This window comes from Emys orbicularis, chromosome 3 (genome assembly GCF_028017835.1).
Source record: "Emys orbicularis isolate rEmyOrb1 chromosome 3, rEmyOrb1.hap1, whole genome shotgun sequence".
Taxonomy (NCBI): domain Eukaryota; kingdom Metazoa; phylum Chordata; order Testudines; family Emydidae; genus Emys; species Emys orbicularis.
The window spans coordinates 110,705,098-110,726,243 of NC_088685.1; the positions used below are offsets into that span (position 1 = coordinate 110,705,098).

At 37.8% G+C, this 21,146-nt stretch overlaps 1 protein-coding gene across 1 annotated transcript in view; it reads left to right on the forward strand.

Moving 5' to 3' along the window:
* ADGRG6 (adhesion G protein-coupled receptor G6) overlaps window positions 1-21,146 on the forward strand; it is a 150,807-nt gene that overhangs the window by 106,238 nt on the left and 23,423 nt on the right. The window contains exons 12-18 of the mRNA XM_065401180.1: window positions 609-670; window positions 4,320-4,527; window positions 5,143-5,308; window positions 10,829-10,969; window positions 14,532-14,648; window positions 15,759-15,804; window positions 17,694-17,800. Coding sequence (XP_065257252.1) covers window positions 609-670; window positions 4,320-4,527; window positions 5,143-5,308; window positions 10,829-10,969; window positions 14,532-14,648; window positions 15,759-15,804; window positions 17,694-17,800 — 847 coding nt within the window. The remainder of the gene's footprint in view (window positions 1-608; window positions 671-4,319; window positions 4,528-5,142; window positions 5,309-10,828; window positions 10,970-14,531; window positions 14,649-15,758; window positions 15,805-17,693; window positions 17,801-21,146) is intronic.

Genomic DNA, 21,146 nt, shown 5'->3' on the forward strand with positions numbered 1-21,146 from the left:
TTAGACACCTGCCTGCCTATCCTTGCACAGGATCAAGGATGGCAGAATGTTTGTGTCCAGCTTTCTTGCAACTGTTCACACTCTTCTTACAGCCACTGCTCTTTTCACATAGGGCTGATTCAAAGCCTAACTAAGTTAAAGTTAAAATATAATGGCAGGATTTGGCACTTTATGTGAAAATTTCAACTACTCTTCAAAACATTTGGTCAGGACATATTAGGAATGCTATAGACCACATAGGTGCTTTGGTCACTTCTGAAATATAACTCTAGATCCTCAACTAGTGTAAATCCTCACCGCTTCATTGGAGACAATGTAACTATGGCAATTGACACCAACGGAGGATCTGGCCCATGGAGCATACCTTTTTTGCACCATTGTTGATGTCACTGGTTTTATACAACAATCAACCACAAATTCCCAATATCGGTCATATCTTGTTAATTTTCATTGTAGTTTTGTTGCTGCCAGGACTGTAATTTTAATGTAACATGATGCTGTGAAATTTACAAATGAATTTTGAAACATCCAGCTTTATTATGCTACATTATTCTGAATAATATGACATGCTTTGCATAAATGCATATTCTGTCATTTTTTCCCTCCAGTTTTTTAAACCCGCACAACTATACATCATACTGGGGCCAACCTGATCTTAGAAATTGCACAGGTAAGTGTATTGATATTCATCCTTTATCTAGGAGCAATTTCCCTACATCCCCCCAGGGACAATGTACACCACCCCCCGAACTCTCCCATCACCCCCAACCAAGATAAAGAACATACCAAGAACTAAAGAATATACCAACATGTCATCTGAAGGTTCAAGTGGTGTATCTACAACAGTCCAAAACACTGAAGAAATAGTGTCTCCACAACCTAAAGGCAGTTTCCAATGTTTCTTAGTCAAACTTTTCCCATTTGTTGGTGCACCTCTTGCAAAAAAAGATTACAAAGAAGGAAAGCTTCCCACTGCTACAATTGATAAAACTGGAGGAGCTAGGTTTGCTAGACCAATTAGCAAAGCAAATGCTAACAAACTACATGAAAAGGCTGCAAAACACCAAGCCTCCGGACTGCATCGACATGCAGAAAGCCTTATAAGCCAGTCATTGTAAAAGCCAGTTTTAGAAGTACTGAATGAGGCTGTTAAGAATGCTGCAGACACAACACAGTTTATGTTAATAAACACAGCTGTTGGCATCATATTTTCTATTTAAGCAACAGATACCACACACTACAAACTGGAGGCCAATGTTAAGTGCATTGTCACTTGTTAACCCTGAAATTGGACACTGTTTCTGAACAAGATTGGCAAATGCTCACTATCTTTCTGCAAGAAACTCAACTGACTGATTAGAAGCATGCAATGCAACAGTGAAAGACTCAGCAGTTGAAAAAGTGAAGAACTGTCTCACCACATTCAAAAACTTTGCATACGTGACTGATGAATGCACCAATGCAAATTGGCATCAAGCATTTTTAAGTCATTGCATACATTATCTTGATGTCAGTGGTAGGCCCGTAGATACATTTCTAGATGTTCAGGTTATAGAAGATACATCAGCTGCATGTGTGACAACCCACATCTTAGAGTTAAATGCTTGTAAATTGAACACTAAACAGATGGCTGCTTGTGCATTTGATGGAGCTCCAAACTTCTTTGGAAGACATGGTGGAGTACAAGCTTTTCTCAGAGAAAAGTGTAACCATAATCTCTCCTATACACACTGCAGATCTTAACTTTAGTATCCAAAAAGATAATGGAACAAATAATTAAGCAATCAATTTGCAAACACCTAGAAGATAATAAGGTGATAAGTAACAGCATGTCAAACCAATCTAATAGCTTTCTTTGACAGGGTAACAAGCCTGGTGGATGGGGGAAGTGGTAAATGTGGTATATCTTGCCTTTAGTAAGGCTTTTGATACCGTCTCAAATAACCTTCTCATAAACCAACTAGGGAAATACAACTTGGAGCTACTATAAGGTAAGTGCATAACTGGTTGGAAAATGGTCCCTGAGAGTAGTTATCAGAGGTTCACTGTCAAGCTGGAAGGGCATATCGAGTTAGGTCCCGTAGGGATTGGTTTTGGGTCTGGTTCTGTTCAATATCTTCACCAATGATTTAGATAATGGCATCAAGAGTACACTTATAAAGTTTGTAAATGATTCCAACTTGGGAGGGGTTGCAAGTGCTTTGGAGGATGGGATTAAAATTCAAAATGATCTGGACAAACTGGAGAAATGGTCTGAAGGAAATAGGATGAAATTCAATAAGCAATTAGGCTGTGATGTGATAGAGAATTTGAATACAGAGTGGAATGTCATATGATGAATGAATGAAGATTTCGCTTCAACTTCTTTTTTTATCATCACTAGTGGGTTAACCTGATCTTTGTTTCCTGGGATGAAAGAAGTAGGAATTCATCTCTTGCTATCCCTAGTCACAACAGCTCCAGTTGAGCATTCTTTTTCATCAATGAATTTTGTGCTTTGAATGAAGTCTCCTTCTGCCTCATCATGTGAATGAACTAATGAGCATATCAACTGAAGGACTGGAAATACCATACACACAAGAAGCCACGAAAGATGAGTGCACTTCATTCAAGAAGTTCATTAACAGAGTTGTGCAAAATTACAAGAAACCAAAAAGGATGTAGATATAGTGCTTCACAGAAGGCCTGAGTAGCCAACTTTAATATGTGTGATGATTTTAAAACAGGAGTTAAAGTAATAAAAGGGTTGTGAAACATTTTTCAGTTTTTACTATGGTGACATACAGCCCATCTTCGCCCTCACGGTCTCACCCCCCTGTAAATTCTAACACACACCCCTAATTTCAATGCCTGGGGAAAATACCATGGAGCATTCTTGTGGTGTTTGGTGGTTGGTTTCCCCACCCTATGCCAGCATGTCTCCCTAACTCATACTAAGTTGTTTCAATATTTTAAAAAAATCAAAATAAATATTTAAAATCTATGAGAAAAACAACAAATTGAATCCAGCCTATCCATGAAAGTGTCTGGATCAAATTCAGTGCCATGAGTTAAATTTTTTATGCCAAGACTGGGGGCAGGTGTTAATTTGCATCAAATTGACAGTCTGTTCCAGTCTGATTTTCCAATGTTTTGTACCTGGGGCCTGATTCAAAGCCACTGAAGTCAATGAAAAGGATTCCAGTGGGCTTTGGATTGGACTCCTGGAGCCTTATTCTCATTTACACAAAGACAGCTTTATATCACACTGGTTGTAAAGTGGAAATAAATTACATTTATACCCACTGCCAGAGTAATGTAAAGGGCCTTAGGGTAAATTGGACTCATGCTCTTTGTGTACACCAGTGCAAAGTGGGTACAGTCATTGGAACATAGGAGTGCAGAATTCTTATTTGGTAGCATTTTCAACCCAGTTTGAACTTTTGCACAGGTATAAGTGACCATACAAGGGATAAGGCAGTGCAGGATCAGGCACTCGGGCGTAAAATGAATGTAATGTTAGCCAACGGGGCAACAGTGGTTGTATATCAGGAAAAATAACAAATGTGTGAGTGTAGATAAAGTGATTTGTTTATAGTTTTTTCTCCTACATTCATCACTCTACCTCCTTAGCCTGTCAAATAATTTTTTCAGCACACTCACAGAATGCCAATTTTTTTCAGATTACATGGCTTAACCTTTTATACTAGTTTTCTGGCCAACTGATGCCCAAAGTCTAATTTATACCACTATTTGTGTGTGGCCCACATTGCCACCATATTAAACACCCAATCTTGTCTTACCAGAAAAAGCCCTTGTATGAGATTTACTTGTCATGCCATTCATGCATAGGCTCTGGGTGAAATGAACTCAATAGAAAAATTCCAGTTGACTTCAATAGGGTCAGGATTTTACTTTCTGAACCCAAAAAGGAGTTAAATTTCTCCTGGAACTGGGGCATCAGGAGACCCACAGTTTGGTCTCAGGGATGAAGGAGAATGTGGTTTTCCCAAAGAGAAAGAGTGTGTAAGATAAGGACAGGAAAGGAGAGAAGGGAAGGAAATATGCTTATCTTCTTTCTTTTTCCCCTCTTTTCTCTTCTTTCATTCATCCATTCTAATCTTTTCCTACTTTAAATGAGGATAAACCCAGATAAAATTAGTAAAAGAAAGAGGAAACAGAAGTACATTATATAAGCTTAGCTCGTCCTATATACTTTATGTTGATTAGTTATTATGTTTGTTCAATTAGCACTGAATACATTGTAAATCAACAAGCAGGAAGTGCTCTTCACATGTATCCCTTTCTCCTTTTGCTCCCTTTTACCTATGTTCTCACAGAAAATGCAGCTGATATAGCCAATCAACTTCTGAATCTCACTGGTGAAGGGCAGCAGCTGACCTCAGACAAAGTCAATGATGTTGTCCAGAAACTTAAAAAAATTGTGAACGATGAAGAAATTGATGAGTCTTTGGGTTCTACTGTGGTGACAATTTTTTCCAATATTTTAACGAGTTCAGACAGTGTATTGGCAGCATCATCTTCTGAGTAAGTGTTTCTGAATTTGAGGGAGGAGGTTGAGAAAGTGATTTACTACCTGTTGGGGTATGGGATCATAAAAACTTCAAGCTTTCTAAATAGAGATACACAAGCTACAGCCAACCTACCTTAGACTTTTGATTAAGTCCCTTGAAACACATTTTGCCAAATGAGATGACTTATGAGACATTTTTCCAAGTGACATATATCGAGTCTCGGAATTAAGGGGCTTGACAAAAAGTTAAGTACTTTGATATAAGTGAAACTGTAATCTGAATTTAAATATTTTTGGAATATTGTTCTATAGCCAGAAATGTCAGACAGACAGATTCTTCCTTAGTGCAAATCAGCATAAATACACTGGTTTCAATACCTATATTGATTTACATCATTTGAGGCTCTGGCCCAGAGAGATCTATCTATCAAATCTCCTGTTGGGTTTACAAAAATTAGTGTCAGAAATGGACTCAAAGCTCACAAGAGTAATTTTCTTTCCTGATGCTGTATTACTGGTTTCATCATTATTTTTCTTTCTTCTCATCTCTTCTGTTTTGTTTATATGTATGTAGATAGATATAGATATATAAAAACAACATTTTTGTTTATAATTTTCTTTGTTTTTAGAGCTTTAAAAACTATTGATACCTTAGCCTTAAAGATTCAGTTCACTGGACCATCCATGAGCATCTCAACTCGGAACCTGGCACTTGGAGTTTCTTCTATTAATTCAACGTCATTTAGTGGATCCTCCTTCAGTGTTGGTCCCCAGAACAATGCTTCAGATTTTCAGGTACAGAACAGACATTTACAGTGGAACTCAAAATGTGTCTGATGTTAAGAATTATTACTTATTATTTATTAGGTATGATACAGGAGCACTGAACCCAGTTGGGAGTATTGATTACCTTTCAAATAGCTTAATTTAGTACTTCCATGGGTTATAGGAAATCCAGACCAAATTGTGACTGTTACAAATTTAAATGTTTTGCTGACATATTCCAAACTAGCTCCATTTTTTCATCTACTTGGAAAAATGAGGAGGGAAAATATCCTCTATTAATCTTCTGTACGACCCGTCTCCTGAATTAGACTTTGGCAATCTGTTAGCCAGCACACATTATTTAACAGCCCCATATGATTGTCACTTATAACTACCTTTTACAAATAACTGATGATGTTTCTTCAGTCAAGTGTTGCTTTACTGATATAAAAACAGCTGGTGATATTGGTATCTCTGTCGACAAAAATAATATTGTTGATTTCATACATCCTATTGCTGAGGACCAGAAGTTCCTAGGAAATATTTAGCAAGCATTAAACCCAGGGCAATTTCACTATATCAACAAAATGCCCCACCTGCTTTATTACACACTTCCAAGTGGTGAAAAAATGGTGAATTTCAGACTTCCAATAATGTGTCACTATTGTATCTAAAATTCTTCTTAGAGATGACCAAAAGAAGTTGATTGAACTTAAGATACTAAGTATATCTTAGTATCACCCATGAAAAATAATGAAACATGGGTGTTCTCATCTCAGGCATAGAGATGGATTGTATATTTTTACCTCTCAAATCTACATATACTCAGCTATGTAATTTTAAACAGAACTAAGTATTCGAAGTTTCCTAAGCAGGAGTCTGCATTCAGTCCTCCTGCAGAGTAAATCCAAGGTGGTATCTACATGAAGGACTTCATAGGTGTTGTGGTACAAGCTTTCATGGATCAATATGAAAACCTCCAACAGTTTTTTAATAATTCTGCTTACTCTGAGCCAAACCCCGAGTTCTGCTGTGCGCATGCATCTTCCATTGACTCCAGCAGGAGATAAATGTTCACCAACTCTTTGATTTTGGCTTCAAGTTGTTAAATGTCTTTTTCCTCACAACATCCCTGTGAGCTATAAAGTGCTATTCCCATTTTGTTACAGATAGGGAACTGAGGCGCAGAGAGACTAGAGGCCAGATTTTTAATGGTATTTAGGTGCCTAAAAATGAAGATAGGCAACTAGTAGGATTTTCAAAAGCCCCTATATACCTCATTCCCATTAAATCCCACCAGGCACCTGTCTGCTTCTTTAGGCACATAAATACATGTAAAAATCTGGCCCTAAGTGACGTAACTAAGATCACACAGGAAGTCTGTGGCAGAGCAGGGAATTGATCTTGAGTTTCTTGGTGCCCTAACCATGAACTGTCATGTCTCTCCCACTGGACCACATGCCAAACACATAGTCACTGTATAAGCCTGCAGTGTAGGTGAAGGTAGGTGAGAGTTAAAAAAAACAACCACACAATAAAAATCTTTCTATTATAAACAAATAATCAGACCCGAGGAGCTAATTTCATAATTTAAACATGAAGTTGTGCTAACAGTTAAAGGCAAATCATTACAGTATAGTGTAACAGAATAATATTGCTGTAATATAAATGAGAAATTAAATTCTCTGTTGGTGTAAACTTGCTATTCCTAATAAATAACTTGTCATTTCTGTAAGTACCATGCAAAATTTATGGCACAATATACATGAATAACAGTATCATAAAATATTATAGTCTTTTTAAATATTGTTCATATTATCTTCTGGACCTAAAATTCAAAGGATCAAATTCTCTGCAGATGTAAGTAGGCCCCGTGACATTTATTTTAATGGAGTTTCACTCATTTTCACTCACAGAATTTTGCCCATTTTTCTACAGATCAAATTTAGTGGAAATGGATGAGGAAGTTCTGTTATTAATAAAGCTTGATTGCTGAGTGTTATAAAAGAAAAGGAACAGTTATCATTCAGTTTTCACCTTGCATTTATGGAGGTGAAAGGACAAATTCTATATTTAGATCTGGGATGTCCTGCACGTATAATAACAAATACCATCTGTGGCATGAGGACATCCAGGAATATTAGAATTTCCTTGCCCTGGAATAATTTGTTACAGGACTGTTTAAATAATGATGAAAACCAGATTGTGCCATAAGAAAAGACAAGTTCATTAATAATGTTCCTATTGGAACACTGAGTTGGTTTTCAGGCTTTTACACTTCCAACAGCTTATTGAGAATTCTTAGCCCCTTCCCCATCAAAAATTTCCTCAACATCTGTGGGCACAGTTTATATTTCCATGCTTATTAGGCAAGAATTTTTCTCTTCTCTCTGGATGGAGCTTCCCTTTCACAAGGTCAAGAACTTCTACCAAATATTGTGATGATCTTTAGGGAATCTTAAAAACCTCAAGCTACATGTTGTTTTATTTAAGATGGATATCAAGCAAATCTATCCACAGCAGCTTGAATAAATTGTACTTTAGTCAAGTATCTTTACAGTTCTTGCCAAATCTTTGACTGTTAGCATTTGGGAATTCATTTTGTTAAATTGTTCCTGTAATATAATCCCTATTTTTAGAGAAACCTCTTCCGTTCTCTTCATTGAACCTAATAAGACATCTCTAGTAGATGCAGAGTTTCTACTAGCCTTAGCCAAATTATTCTTTGAGGACAACTTACCAGATGAATTTATCCCTGTGTTCTGTCTGTCTGTCAGGTATTATCCCTAAACAGCTTTGTGATTTTTACAAATGCATGTGTTCTTCACAAATGCTTGATAAACAGTTTGTGAACAGGGCCTGTATGTCTTGTAGTTCTGTAGCCTATGTTTTGGTTGCTATTGCTATTTGCACCCTCTGAGTTATCACCTGTGTCACATGACTGGTTGACGTAAGCTTATAAACAATGGGAGTCCCCTTTAATGATCCTATATTATTTATGAACTACTAATAATTATTCAAATCAGTTGTGGGAATAATAAGTGCTTTCCAAAATGGCTGCAGAAGCTGTAATAAATTCACACATTTCTTTGCTCTAGTGTTTTTAATGTCCATGAGCATTCTTGTCAATAAATATTCACTCTTTCAAATGTTTACAGCAGCGTTTCCCAAACTTTTTTGGCCACGGAATACTTTTTAGCCTATTACGGAACACTTATAATATTATTTTGTAGTCGTTTGGTTTTCAAGTAAAAAAATTGCGTTATTTATGCTCAAATATATTTTATTTTATAAAACAAAGCAAAAATACAAATTTAAAATAACTTGAACTAACAATTTCTAACTGGAAAGCGTGTATAAAGTAGTACAAAAATCAAGTGCAAGAGTCTTTCACAGAACACCTATTCAATCATGCGGGACACCAGTGTTCTGCGAAACACAGTTTGGGAAACACTGGTTTACAGTAAGCATATAATAAGGGTTGCAAATATCAGCGTGTCATTCACAAGAGTATTTATGATTACAGTACATCTTTTTCTGTTGGCCAGTTCTATTTTCCTGTTTAGAGATGGGCTTCTATAGATAATGTTACCAGACACAATGAAGTATTGTAGGTTCCAAAATCCCCTGTGCCAAGACAACTCTTGAAAGAACATTCCTGAGGAAATAACCAATGACAGTATAATTTCTTTTGTTTACAAAAGTTCTTTCACCAAGGTCGAGTCTTCTAACCGTTGGGCCTTAAATACCAACCACAGTGCTTTTGACCTTTTCAGTCCCTGCTAATGGCTCTGTTGCCCACTAACATGAATTTGTAAACTAGTGTAATGTGTTTATATTCATAGGCACTCCTACAATATTTCAACACTGATGTTCTCATGTTTACTTGTCTGTTAATTTCGGTGTCTTGTTCAGAAAGTTGTAAGTCTCTTGCCTCTTCCACTGTAGTTACAGGAAAAGAGGAGGCTCTCAGATATATGACAGTGCTGACTGTCAAAATAAGGACCTGATTGCATGGACTGATGGATTGATTGACAGAGTGGGCTTCTAGCTGTTTGACACATTCCTGTGTAGTCTATCCTTATTCTGACTCCAGGGAGTTTCTCGTTTTTGCCATATCTAGTTAGTGACCCTAAATGTAATAAAAAAAAATCTTGTTTTTTTCTTCCCCAGATTGTTTCATACGGAAACTGGACATGCTGATAAGATATTACAGAATTCAAAAGGGGGAGAATTAAATCTTTTCTAAATGACAAACAACGACATTAATCTAGCACTATTGTTACTATGCGTTAGTCAGTTTAAACAGAATTCCAGAAGGAAACATGTCGTTAACTCACCAATTTTGAATATGAGTTATGTAGAAGCTGCTAAGTGGAAACATTTGTTGGTCTCATGGGGAAATGACACATTTAAATATGGTCAACTAAAAATCCACCTTCCAGCAATTTACATGTATATCAAAAAGTCACCACGAGACAATCTTAACAAAAAAACTGGGGAAAAAAGTCCATTAACACTCTTTTATTTCAATTTTGTTTATTAACATAAAATGGCTAAAAATTTCTCTTAAGACAAGTTAAATATAGCCAGGGCCCATCTATTCTGTGATTCAGTAGAGTTTGTCACAGAATCAACCCCTTAATACAGAATTGTGCTCCAGGTCAAAGCTTTCTTTTTATAAAGTAAAATATTTCTAGCCCTTATGGTTATGAAGAAAATATTCTAAGGCTTTGTTTACACTGGAAATCCTGTGCCCTTTTTCCCAGCAAAGGGGTAGGTGCACTGGTGCTTGTAGCACTGTAAGTGCTAATGTGGATAGCAGCCAGCATTAATTTTCATGATTCAATAGTAAAAATGCCTGAGCCCTACCCAATGTGCTCACATTGCCTCTAGCACCAGCGCAGCCACACTGCTGCGAGAAAGTGGGACATTTTCTAGTGAAGACACACTCAAAACATGAATTAAGTGTAAACTGAAGCAGTGTTGTGTCCCTGAAACAATGGCCCAGCTCTTCAACAACAGCCAAGGAGTACAAAACATTCCTCATAAAGGCGAAGGCAGAGTTGGTCAGTGTGCTCCCTTACTGCTTGGTTGTTCTCCTGGGCAAAAGTGAGAGCAGTATGAAGGGTGCTGTAGATTACCCTCACTGCTCTGGGCCCCAAGGGATCAATACAGCATCTGGAGATTAGCTTTGTCTACTTCTTGAAGCTATTTGGGCACAGAAACTGTCTTTTTGTTCTCTTGTTTGTACAGCACCTCACACATCGGAGCCCTGGTCCATGAATGGGCTCCTAGGTGCTACAGTAATACAAATAATAATATGTCTCAAGCCTGGACTCCCACAAGGAAGATGTAAAAACATACCAGAACATTATTTTGGACTGTATCAATCCTCATCTAGCTCCATGCTATATTTATGCTAATGGTTATTGTAGTCTTATGTTCAAATCACATTTGACAATATTGCGGGGAGTGTGCGCAGATTCAGTGGACCTTGGTTGATTTCATTTTTGGTCTGACCTGCTCTTTCCTCTTTTTATAAAACAGTTAGATTTTGACAAGAATCAGGGAAATGCCCTGGCTTCTGTTGTTCTGCCTTCAAGTTTACTGAAGAATTTAAGTCAAGATGAGTTTGAAGCTGTATCTAGGGCTCAGTTTACATTCTTCAACAAAAATGGACTTTTCCAGGCAAGTACAAATATGCTTGAACCAATTTCATCTGGACTGAAGCAAGTGAGCCTGCCAAAGTATAATCACTTTGCAATATCTCATGAGTTATAGAAATGATATGGTAGTAGTAGAGGTAAGCATTGGGAATAAGTATTGCATATTGATAATGACTAGATTACCACAGTATTTAGGTTATACATTATGTCAGAGATCTTACTACAATTCTAAGGAAAGTTTCCTTCTGTATCACACAAGCTTCTGCTCATAATAGTCTAGAAGGAATTGATATCCAAGTGACCACTTGGATGGATTGGCATAGCTCCACTGTGCTCAGTTGAGCCACGCTGTTTTACACCAGCTTGGAATCGAGCCTAAAATTATTTCTGCTAAAATTATTTCTCTTCCTTTTTTTTTTAAGTGATCACCCAGGGTGAAATTTACCCCTGTGCAGAAGATCAGCACAAGGCCAATCTACCAGTTAAATCCCACTGATACCTTTGTGCTGGTCCTTTGCACAGGGGTTAATTCCACCGATACGAGAGCATGTTAATTTTCTGTTGACCATCACAGATACGCCTTCTCCATCCACATACAGTGTGTTTACACTTTATATACAGGTTTTCTGAGAGGAAATGGTTACTCAATAAGGTTAGTGATATTGAGATCGCAGAACTGAGGGGATCTAGGTATTTTTTTCTTCATTAAGTCTGATCGTGTGATTATCAGAGTTAGGAAGATCTTCACAAGTGAAAAAATCACTCTACATTCAACAGATATTGTATTCATTCAGAAGAAAACATAGTTCTCATAACGAACAGTGTTTTTGGCTTGAGTTCATTTTCCCATTAGTATTTCAAATGACCTTTGGCTCTTGTGCATCCACAGGACTCTGGTATTGTGTTGTGTGTATATTATCATTTTTATTGGCACTGTATTGAGATACTTGAGATAATCTAGGCTAGCAAAATACCCATAGTGACCCATAGTTGCCTTCTGAAATACACCCTGCAGTATCTGCAGCTGTGAGTCAAGAAAACAGAAGCATACAACAGTAGGTTTTGTCATAATGACACAAAATCCATATAATGATAAAACATTCTATCTTAATAAATAGCACTAAGCTTGGTCTTCAGAAGCTCCATCATGATTAGTCATGACTAATCATGGTTTCTTCATATTTTATATTAAGGGGCAAAGTTCAACCATAATGATTGTGACTTACAATTAATGATACACTCTCAAAAGACAAATGACACTCCTGACGCCAGATTAGTATATAATTGATCTGTCTGACTTCCTCGCGTGTGTTCCTGAGTGGTACTAGAATGTGTTTGGCAGTAAGAAAGATATATTTGATAGGAAGACAATAAAAACTTAGAGCTGCATGAATACTGCAAGCAATTTTTTCAGGAATAGTTTACTTTTTTAAACAATTCATTTAGGCAGCCTAGGTGTGCTGGGTCAGACGTTTGAGAAAGTGAGCATGTGCAAAAAACATATTTTCCATTTGCACATGTGAGCATTTATGCATTCATCAGACCATGAAACAGAAACAGTAACTGGTGACCAATCACAAGTAGCCAAGGTTTCAATCCTGTAAGGAGCTCTGACCTCTTCACCGATGTGGGAGTCTTTGCAGCACAAACAGTGAATAGTGAATACTCACTGAGAACTCTTGACAAGCCATCCAGAATTTTTTTTAAAATAGTCAAAAACTTATGTTAAATATTTTTGAGCCATAAAAATGTTTGAGGAAATCACGATGTGCTCACACATGTCCTAAACACAAGAGACTAAATTCCCTAGATAAATCACGTGTGGAGAGTTATTTGCCATTCTGTAAGGAGGAGTACTAGAAGAGGAAGAGGAAGGTCTCTTTCTGCAGGTGGCTAGATGGATGCACAAAGAAGGGAAAATTCTCATTTCAAAATGTCATCCTAATCCAGACTAACATTCCCATCTTTCCTTGGAGTACTAATATTATACTGATACTATATTAATAAGACCACCTCGTTCTTGTATAGTGCTTTTCATCTCTAGATCTCAAAGCACTTTTAAACAAACAACATCAGTCCTTGTGCTATCGAAAGATAGTCAAATGCCTTTTCATGAAGAGGCTTCCAAAGAGCACTCAATGCTGCTTGATCATTTCAGCTAGTTTATATTGGATTCTGATTATGAAGACAATTAAATAACGATCACTTCCTATTCAAATAAACTACAATATAAAATAATCTGCAGAACATCTCAATCAACAAAAATTTATTGTTTGGTGCATGGAGCCGTTTCTTCTGTTAGTGTAAAAAATATGTAATGAATGCACAGTTCAAAATTTTAAAAAAATCTCCACTGGTGTTGGCTATGCCATTTCTCTATTTGAGAGAATGCTAATATGTATTTGTTGCTATTACATTACAGTCCACTATAATTATCTTGCTTGTTAAGGTTTATATGAAAACTTGATTTTAAAAGACTCTATTTTGAGCCTATGAAGATAGTATTTTAAAATGGTACAGTCTACATGAATTGCATTGAATATCTATATAAATACTCCACATTTCCTCTCAGACCCCTGTAATAGTTCCAGCCACATAATCCCTTAATTTTTATACCTCTTATATTCTCCTGCCTAAAAGCTTTTCCCCAACCTTAATTCAGTCCAAACTAATATCATAAGAAGAAATATTACTTGTATTTTATTTTAATTTACAAATGTCTCTTATCCCTGCTTAACGAAGTGTGGGAACAAGACATCAAATGGCCTTTTGAAGTCTAGCCTCCAATTTTTTTACTAAGTGGCTGATCCAAAGCCCACTGAAATCAGTGGGAGTCATTCCACAAGCTTCGGATCAGGTACTAAAAGCTAAGAGGCAGACTTGTCACCTTTTGTTGTGTGAACATAAATAGATTTGTAAAAATGTGGCTCATCTCTCTATGCCTTTTCAGAGCAGGTTAGGAACAGCACTGTGTCAGTAATAAAGTCAATCTCCTATTGAAATTACCACCAAATAGGATTGTGTTGGAAATATTGTCTCTTACTATATTGTGTCACTTAGAACTTTTTTTTTCACATCTTATGTCGCTTCATGGCCACTTGCTGTCAGGTCGTGTATAATTCTGCAGGGAGTGAATAGATCATGTTAATATTATATGTAATGCCAAAAAAAGGATCCACCGCACTCTCCCAGAGGCTGTTTTGTCAGTATAATAAAAAAGCTCCAGTTCATTCTTGGTTAGGGAAATGATCTAATTATATCACTACTTGTTATCGGTTAGCATTGTTTGAGCTATAACGGTGGTTGGCATCAAACAAAGTGATTTAAGAGAGAAATTTTTATGGAAATTGCCTTACAATCTGCCCTTAATTATGTGCTTGTGTATGTTTATGATAATAACGGAAATAGCAAAGGAAAAGCTGTAATTTGATCTTATAAACAGGATGTTCTTATAATGGGTGGTCTTAAGTATAAAAGTGCTGACAGTTTGTTTATTCTGGCACACTGCAAAAATAAAATCATCTTCTCTGGCTAGTGTATTTAGTGCTCTGATAATATTTATTGCATTTTTTAATCCTTCAAAGGATGCAGAAATGAATGCCAATTTAACCAGTTTTGTAGTGGCATGCAGTATTGGAAATGTTACCATCCGGGACCTTCAGGATGCTGTCAAAATTACAATTAAACATACCCTATTCCAGGTAAGAAAAAACTGGTGTAACCAGAGGTAAAACATTTCAAATTGTATCTGGCAGTGGTAGAATGAGTGGTAGAAAGATTATCATTGGTTTTGTTGGGTTTGGGGAAAGATTCCAGTAGAGAAGAAAAAATCACATTTGTTAACAAACACACAAACAATCCAGTGTTTAATAATGATCTAAAATGTAGGTAATTCAACCTGTCCTGCTGCAGTTTCCATGCTGATAATACTTGATACTTAATCAGATGGACTCATAATTTGTGTCAATATTTATTGTTCAAGGGAACTTCAGGTTGATGTGGATTCTTTGACCAGACATGGAGCATTTTATTAATTGTACCTCAAGGAATTTTGTTATTTCTTCGTTTTGTGCAAAGAAACAAAAGACCATTACAAAGTGACCAATATTACTGAAGGGAAAGGAGAGCCCAGAAAAATCAGTCTTTTGTCATGTTTTATTGATCAGTTTAAAAAAAAATCCCCATATGGGTCTCATTCGGCTCTCAGTTATGCTGCTGTAAACCAAGAGAAACTCCACTGGAGGCAGTGGAGTCACACTAGTGTCAAACTCTTTAGGTGAGGAGAATCGGGACCATTGACCTCGGGGAAGAGAAAGAGGAAATAATATTTCATATTTCAGTTAGCTTAGACTAGCTGCTTGTTATGAAATCCACTCCAGGTCAGACTAGATGGCCTCTAAGTGGATTCAGTAAATTATTCCCTTCGATTTTTACCCATCATTGGATGTCAATTACCTGGAGAGTCCCTTGGGAGACCCCAAAGGAAGCAAACAAGCAGAAGAACTTCTACTTAGGCCCTGACCTTGCAAAGACGTCATACCTATGCTTGACTTCAATGAGATTACTTACAGTGTGTAAAGTTAAGCACGTGTATAAATCTTTATAGGATCAGGGCCGGATTTAGGGCAGGACTGTCTTTTTAATATAGTGGGGCCCTGATTTGTAGACACTACCACAGTCCAAATAACAATAATATTTCTTTTCAGTTTTTGTGTGAAAACCTAAGTAATGGAACTCCTGATATGTTTGTACATTTTAATCAAATTTATATTTTAATAGATAAAAATGTTCATTTGTATATATGTGTTTAGGAGGATCTTAATCCTACCTGCGTCTTCTGGGATATGAACAAAAACAGTAAGTTTAAAAATATTGCCAATTATTTTATGTGAGGAATAAAGATGTCTTGGTTTTTAAATCAATCACACACTTGACACCGGGGTAGACAGTGTTTATGGCACACAGAATCCATTTTAGTTGAATACAAAGATGCAGTTATGTAGGTTTTTTTCCCCTTTCTTCCTTATCAGTACAAAATAGTAAATAGAAACTGGTGAAGCTATGGGATGCTATTGCTTTGCTGGCTAACACTTTTTGCTTGTGACAGCCAGTAGTGGAAATCCACAAATAGAATTTTGCACCCAATTCGAATAAGCTTTGTGCCTGGACTGTATATCCACGGGCTTCAACATTGGATACCAAGGCTTCCAAAAGTGTCTGTATCTCAAAACAATCAGCTTTTGACTTTTTTTTCCCACTTGCACAAATCAAATAGTAACTAGTCAGGAGCATGGGCAGCCTTTTAATGATCCTTTCTCAAGATTGATCCGGAAAAGATTGTGTATATCTTCATTTTAAAACTATGGGAGCTAGCTAGCTGTGAGCTTGTATCACTAATCATGAGCCACAAGCTCCTCTTGGTTACAAGGCATGAAAGGGAGCAAATTACAATAACAATATGAAAAGAGGCTGAACATCCACTTCACCAGTGACAATGGCCTGTATGTCAGCAGCTCAGGGCATCCACAAAACTGGAGTGTGTTCAGAGTTGAGCACAGAGGCCCTTAGAAGACATACTACCTTACTGAAGAGTGAAAAAAATCTGCTAATGCAATGACAAAAATTAATGCTTCCTTTGACTGTTGGGACACTTTAGTAGCTTTTGTATCCTGCTGCTGCCTCTTCCTCCAGCTCCTCCTCCTCTAAAGAGCCAGCTTGGATAGGTTCATGGAACAGGAGTCTGTAAGAATACAAGTTTTAGAGTGCTCCAAAACAGCTTGAGCCTGGATATCATTAACTAAGTATTCCATAGACCAGCTTCAGAAATAGAATATGTCATACTATTGGGTCATTATATTACAAAATTGACCTACCTTATTGGATCTGCTCAGGCTTTTGATATTTGGAAATGTACAGTAAGTAAAATGGTGCTAGAACCATCTCCAGGGAAAATATGTGGAGGACTGAGACCAGATCCTGTGAACGGTTAGCTTCACCACTACAGGAAACCTGCTTTGCCTTTACTATGCTTTTACTCTGACTGCTGGAAGCTCAGCTGATTGCTGCTGGCCAATTAAAATGTTATTTAATGCTTTCATGTCCTATCCTCTGGCATGTTATCCCTTGTAAAAGATAAGCCCTTTACCTGGAAGGTCCTCCTGCTGCAGCCAGCTTCTTATATCCGTTTTCACCTCTCCACTACTGAGCACAGCTCTCCCTACCTTGAGACAGAAATAGAATGATAGGAAACCAGGGGTGGGAAACAGGTAAAAAGGTGTGTTTGAGAAAGGTCTTACAAGGGGAAGGTTTCCTGTTTGACATGGGGGGTGGGGGATGAAGAGTGAAATGCAGACAGAAGAGCTCAGGAGAATGGGGAAAGTTACAAATAGAGGCGAGAGAAACTGGACAAGGACGTAAGCTGGATACGGAATATGAAGGAACCGGGGGGGGGGGGGGCGGGAGGAGGAGTCTATCCCAGGTGATTGCTTAGATTCTCTTCTATCCACTGCAAACTATCTGCTTAATCTACCCCTCTGTAAAAGTATTTCATTGGCAAAAACTCTAGGAAATCAGATTACTTCATTCTGCATTGATAAATATCATATTACTGGATTTGATGCATTCAGTGGAGTTTTTCTACTTGAAAGTATACTAGATTTCATGTAGGGACTCTAGAAGGCTGCCAAAGAAATTGTGCAGAGGTTTCGTTTGCAGTTGTAAGTGTCTGTATTGCTTGATTTCTGTAGATGGTAATGGTGGCTGGAACGCCACAGGCTGCATTGCACAAGCAGAATCAAACGAGAATGAGACAGTTTGCTTATGCAATCACCTCACACACTTTGGGGTGCTCATGGTAAGTGAACCTTCATTGTTTGCTGATTATGTGAAACCACAATGTAATGATTTTGTTGGGGGGCAGGAGAGCTGCAGAGGCATGGATGCAGAGCTGCAGTGTTACACAGGAACCTTCCCTAAAATAAAAATTCCCCCACAGCTAATCCTGAAAAGAACGTAGCACAAGGAGTCTTGTACCTGGCTGAGTCCCAGGGGTGCTATCACAACACAAATAATGGGTAATAATATACTGTGGGCTGCAATATAACTCTGAGCTAGAGTGGTAGTGGTCAGACGTGGGTCCAAAAGAAGGCCATTATCCAGTGGAAGTAAACCAGATTCCAAACAGAGACCCTGCCAATGCTGAAGCAGGAAAAAAAATGATTTTTGAAGCAAATATGTTATTGATAAGATCCTGAAGACACTAGAGTCCCCAGAGCCATAATGCATTAAACACTAGGCAAAGGGAAGCCTTGTGGTCATTGCCACCCAACTGCCATCTCATTGCTGCTGAACCTCTGACATCAGCAGAGAGGCACTCCAAGAAATACTTAAAATGACAACCATCATTTGACTTTATGTATAAATTTATTCATCTCCAGTAAAAGGTGATCCGAGGGTCGAGTTAGTCAACTGACGTCCTAAGTAACCGTCACTGCTATAATTCTTCTTATGGGCCCAAGCCAACAAAAATTATTTGTAGTGTTTAGGGTCATGCGAGACCAGAATGCCTTTGATGAGACTCCAGAAGACAGATTTATACAAAGGAAATTGGGTGGGGGAGAAAAGCAATGTGCAACAACCAGCCAGAAAATAGTCCCTACCTCTGTGGCAGGGGGTTTCCGGGATGGCTCAAGGGAAGGAGAACCTGACGCTGAGAATTAATGGCTCTGTCTGCAGAGAGGCTGAGAAGATTGCAGAAGAGAGGGGAATTTACAGACTGTGATGGAAGCCAGTGTTATATAGAGACAGAGAGGGTTAGGGTGGAGAGCTGGAAACTGAAAGAGAGAAAGATGTAGGGCTGTGAGGGCAGATAAAGTAAGAGAAAATACTCTAGGATTAGAGAGAGGGCGAGAGAGAGAAATAAAACTCTGATGTAGAAAGATAGATACAAAGAGAGAGAAAAGAGAGCGGACCTTAGTATTAGGAAGAGAGAAAGAAAGGGGAAAATATATGTCCTGCAATCAGGTAGAAATGCCACTGAAGAGGAAAAGTCAAGGCCAAAGAGCACAACAACAAAATCCCATCCTGCGACTCAACAGGTTGCAGATTTGAAGAGATTTATATTTATATTTTTAATGTCAAAAGATATAAACTAATGGATGTAGTTAGGAAAAAAATCTTTACTTGCTGTGTTCAGTAAATGGGCTTGATTCAGCCTTGTGCTGAACTAATCTCAAATCAGTATATTCCAGGATGCAACGCCTCTACTGGAAGAAAGTCCAGTACCCTTAGGGAACTTGTGGTGGTGCAAAGCAATTGCCAATTCTGCTCTTCCAGGGGCCTGCAGCACAGCCTCCCAATTGGATGGCACTGGTGAGAAGAAGATATAGCCAGGATAACTGGAGGATGCACTGTTTCAGCACTCATTTCTCCCTGGCACCTTGAACAATACCCTCTATTACAGCCTCTTTTGCAGAATCCTCAGGGAAGGGCTTCATAGCAAACACGGTTTACCTTCCTGTGAGGGTGGTGTTGCCCCCAGAAATGTATATAGCCTTGCACCAGTGGGGTGAATCTAAATGTTTCTAAAAGAAAAATACAAAAAGGGGGGAAAGCTATGAAATGTATGCAGTCTTTTCGGAAAGTCTGATGGTTTTTGAAAATCCCCCATCTTCTCTGGGTTCCCACATCCTTAGCAACCTTACTCAATATTGCACTGTACTGCGGCAATATTGTTCTCTCTAACATTAACATTCCTTGGCTCCAGAAATATTCTTCCAGGGACGATGTTTGCTACTCGTGCAGGTACATGTGTTTTGATTTAACCAGTTTAACTAGGATATTTTAAAAAGAAAAATTATAAATATTTGAAATACCAAGAGATAAAATGAGGGGAAACAGGAAAATCTTTTCCTTGCAGATGATTTAAAGCACCAGGGAGCCATATATTTTAAAATTTGGCTTCGCTGAGCCTCATTATATAGTTGCTTTGTTCACATCTTGCTTGAATTTAAATAGGAAAAATGTCATAAGGCTTTTTGTCCTTTTGCAGACTAATTATATTCTAGCTTCTCATGCTTATAGGGAAAAATGAGCATTATTTTGGATATGTTCAATGAGTCCCTTCTCCTAGTCTGAATGTTTTTGTTGCATTAAGAAGTGAGAAGGAAATCTTCTGAATTTTGGCTGTGTTCCAATGGAAAATTTTTACATACTTTTTACATGCTTTTTCTGTTTTAATAATCCTGCTTGAATTTCCACACAGATATTTAGTTACTTTCACAGGATGTCCTCTGAATTTAAATAAACAGTCTTACAAGTGTCTGACACAGACACACAGGAATTGACAACTGCATGCAAGTCTTGCATTTCCCTTGTGAAGAATGGCATATTTTTAGAGTTTAAAACCCCATTTGCTAGCTATTTTTGTAAAGGGCCTATCAAAGAATAGTCTCCATTAAATGTGAGCATTTGCTAACAGTTGCATCACAGAGATGCTGTAGTGTTTCTTATACTCAGGCCTGGTCTACACTTGAAAATTAAGTCAGTTTAACTACGTCGGTCAGCGGTTTGAAAAATTCAAACCCCTGAGCAATGCAGTTATGCTAACCTAAGCCCCTGTGGAGACAGCACTAGGCCAACGGAAGAATTTTTCAACCCAGAAAAGAAGGGTGAAAATTCCCCAGAATTTTCACATTTAATTTTCAATTTTTGTGTTGAAATGTTGGTTTGAAAGTAAAATATTTGTTCCATGGATGCTTACACATTTAATACAATCTCTTAGGAGATTGTATTAAACACAGCTATTGTTATGAGAATTTCTTTGATTTATCTAGTCTCCAGCATGGTGTCAATTTGAATATAAATACATTTACAGTTATATTTCCTGCAGCAGATTCAATTTAAACACATTCAGTGTAAAAGAGAGGTGCATATGGGCCTCTGAACATAAAGGGGTTGAGAGGATGAGAAAATTGCAAATGATTGATTTTTCTACAAAAGGCCATTTGAATTCTGGGTGATGACGTATAATGAACAGCAGAGACCTATGTGTAGGGCCCTACCAATTTCACAGCCGTGAAAAACATGTCACGGACTGTGAAATAAGTCCTTCCCCATGAAATCTGATCTCCCGCTGGCTGCTGGAAGTGCCCCAGCCAGGAGGCTCTTAGCTGCAAGTCCCATCTGGGCTGGGGAGGGAC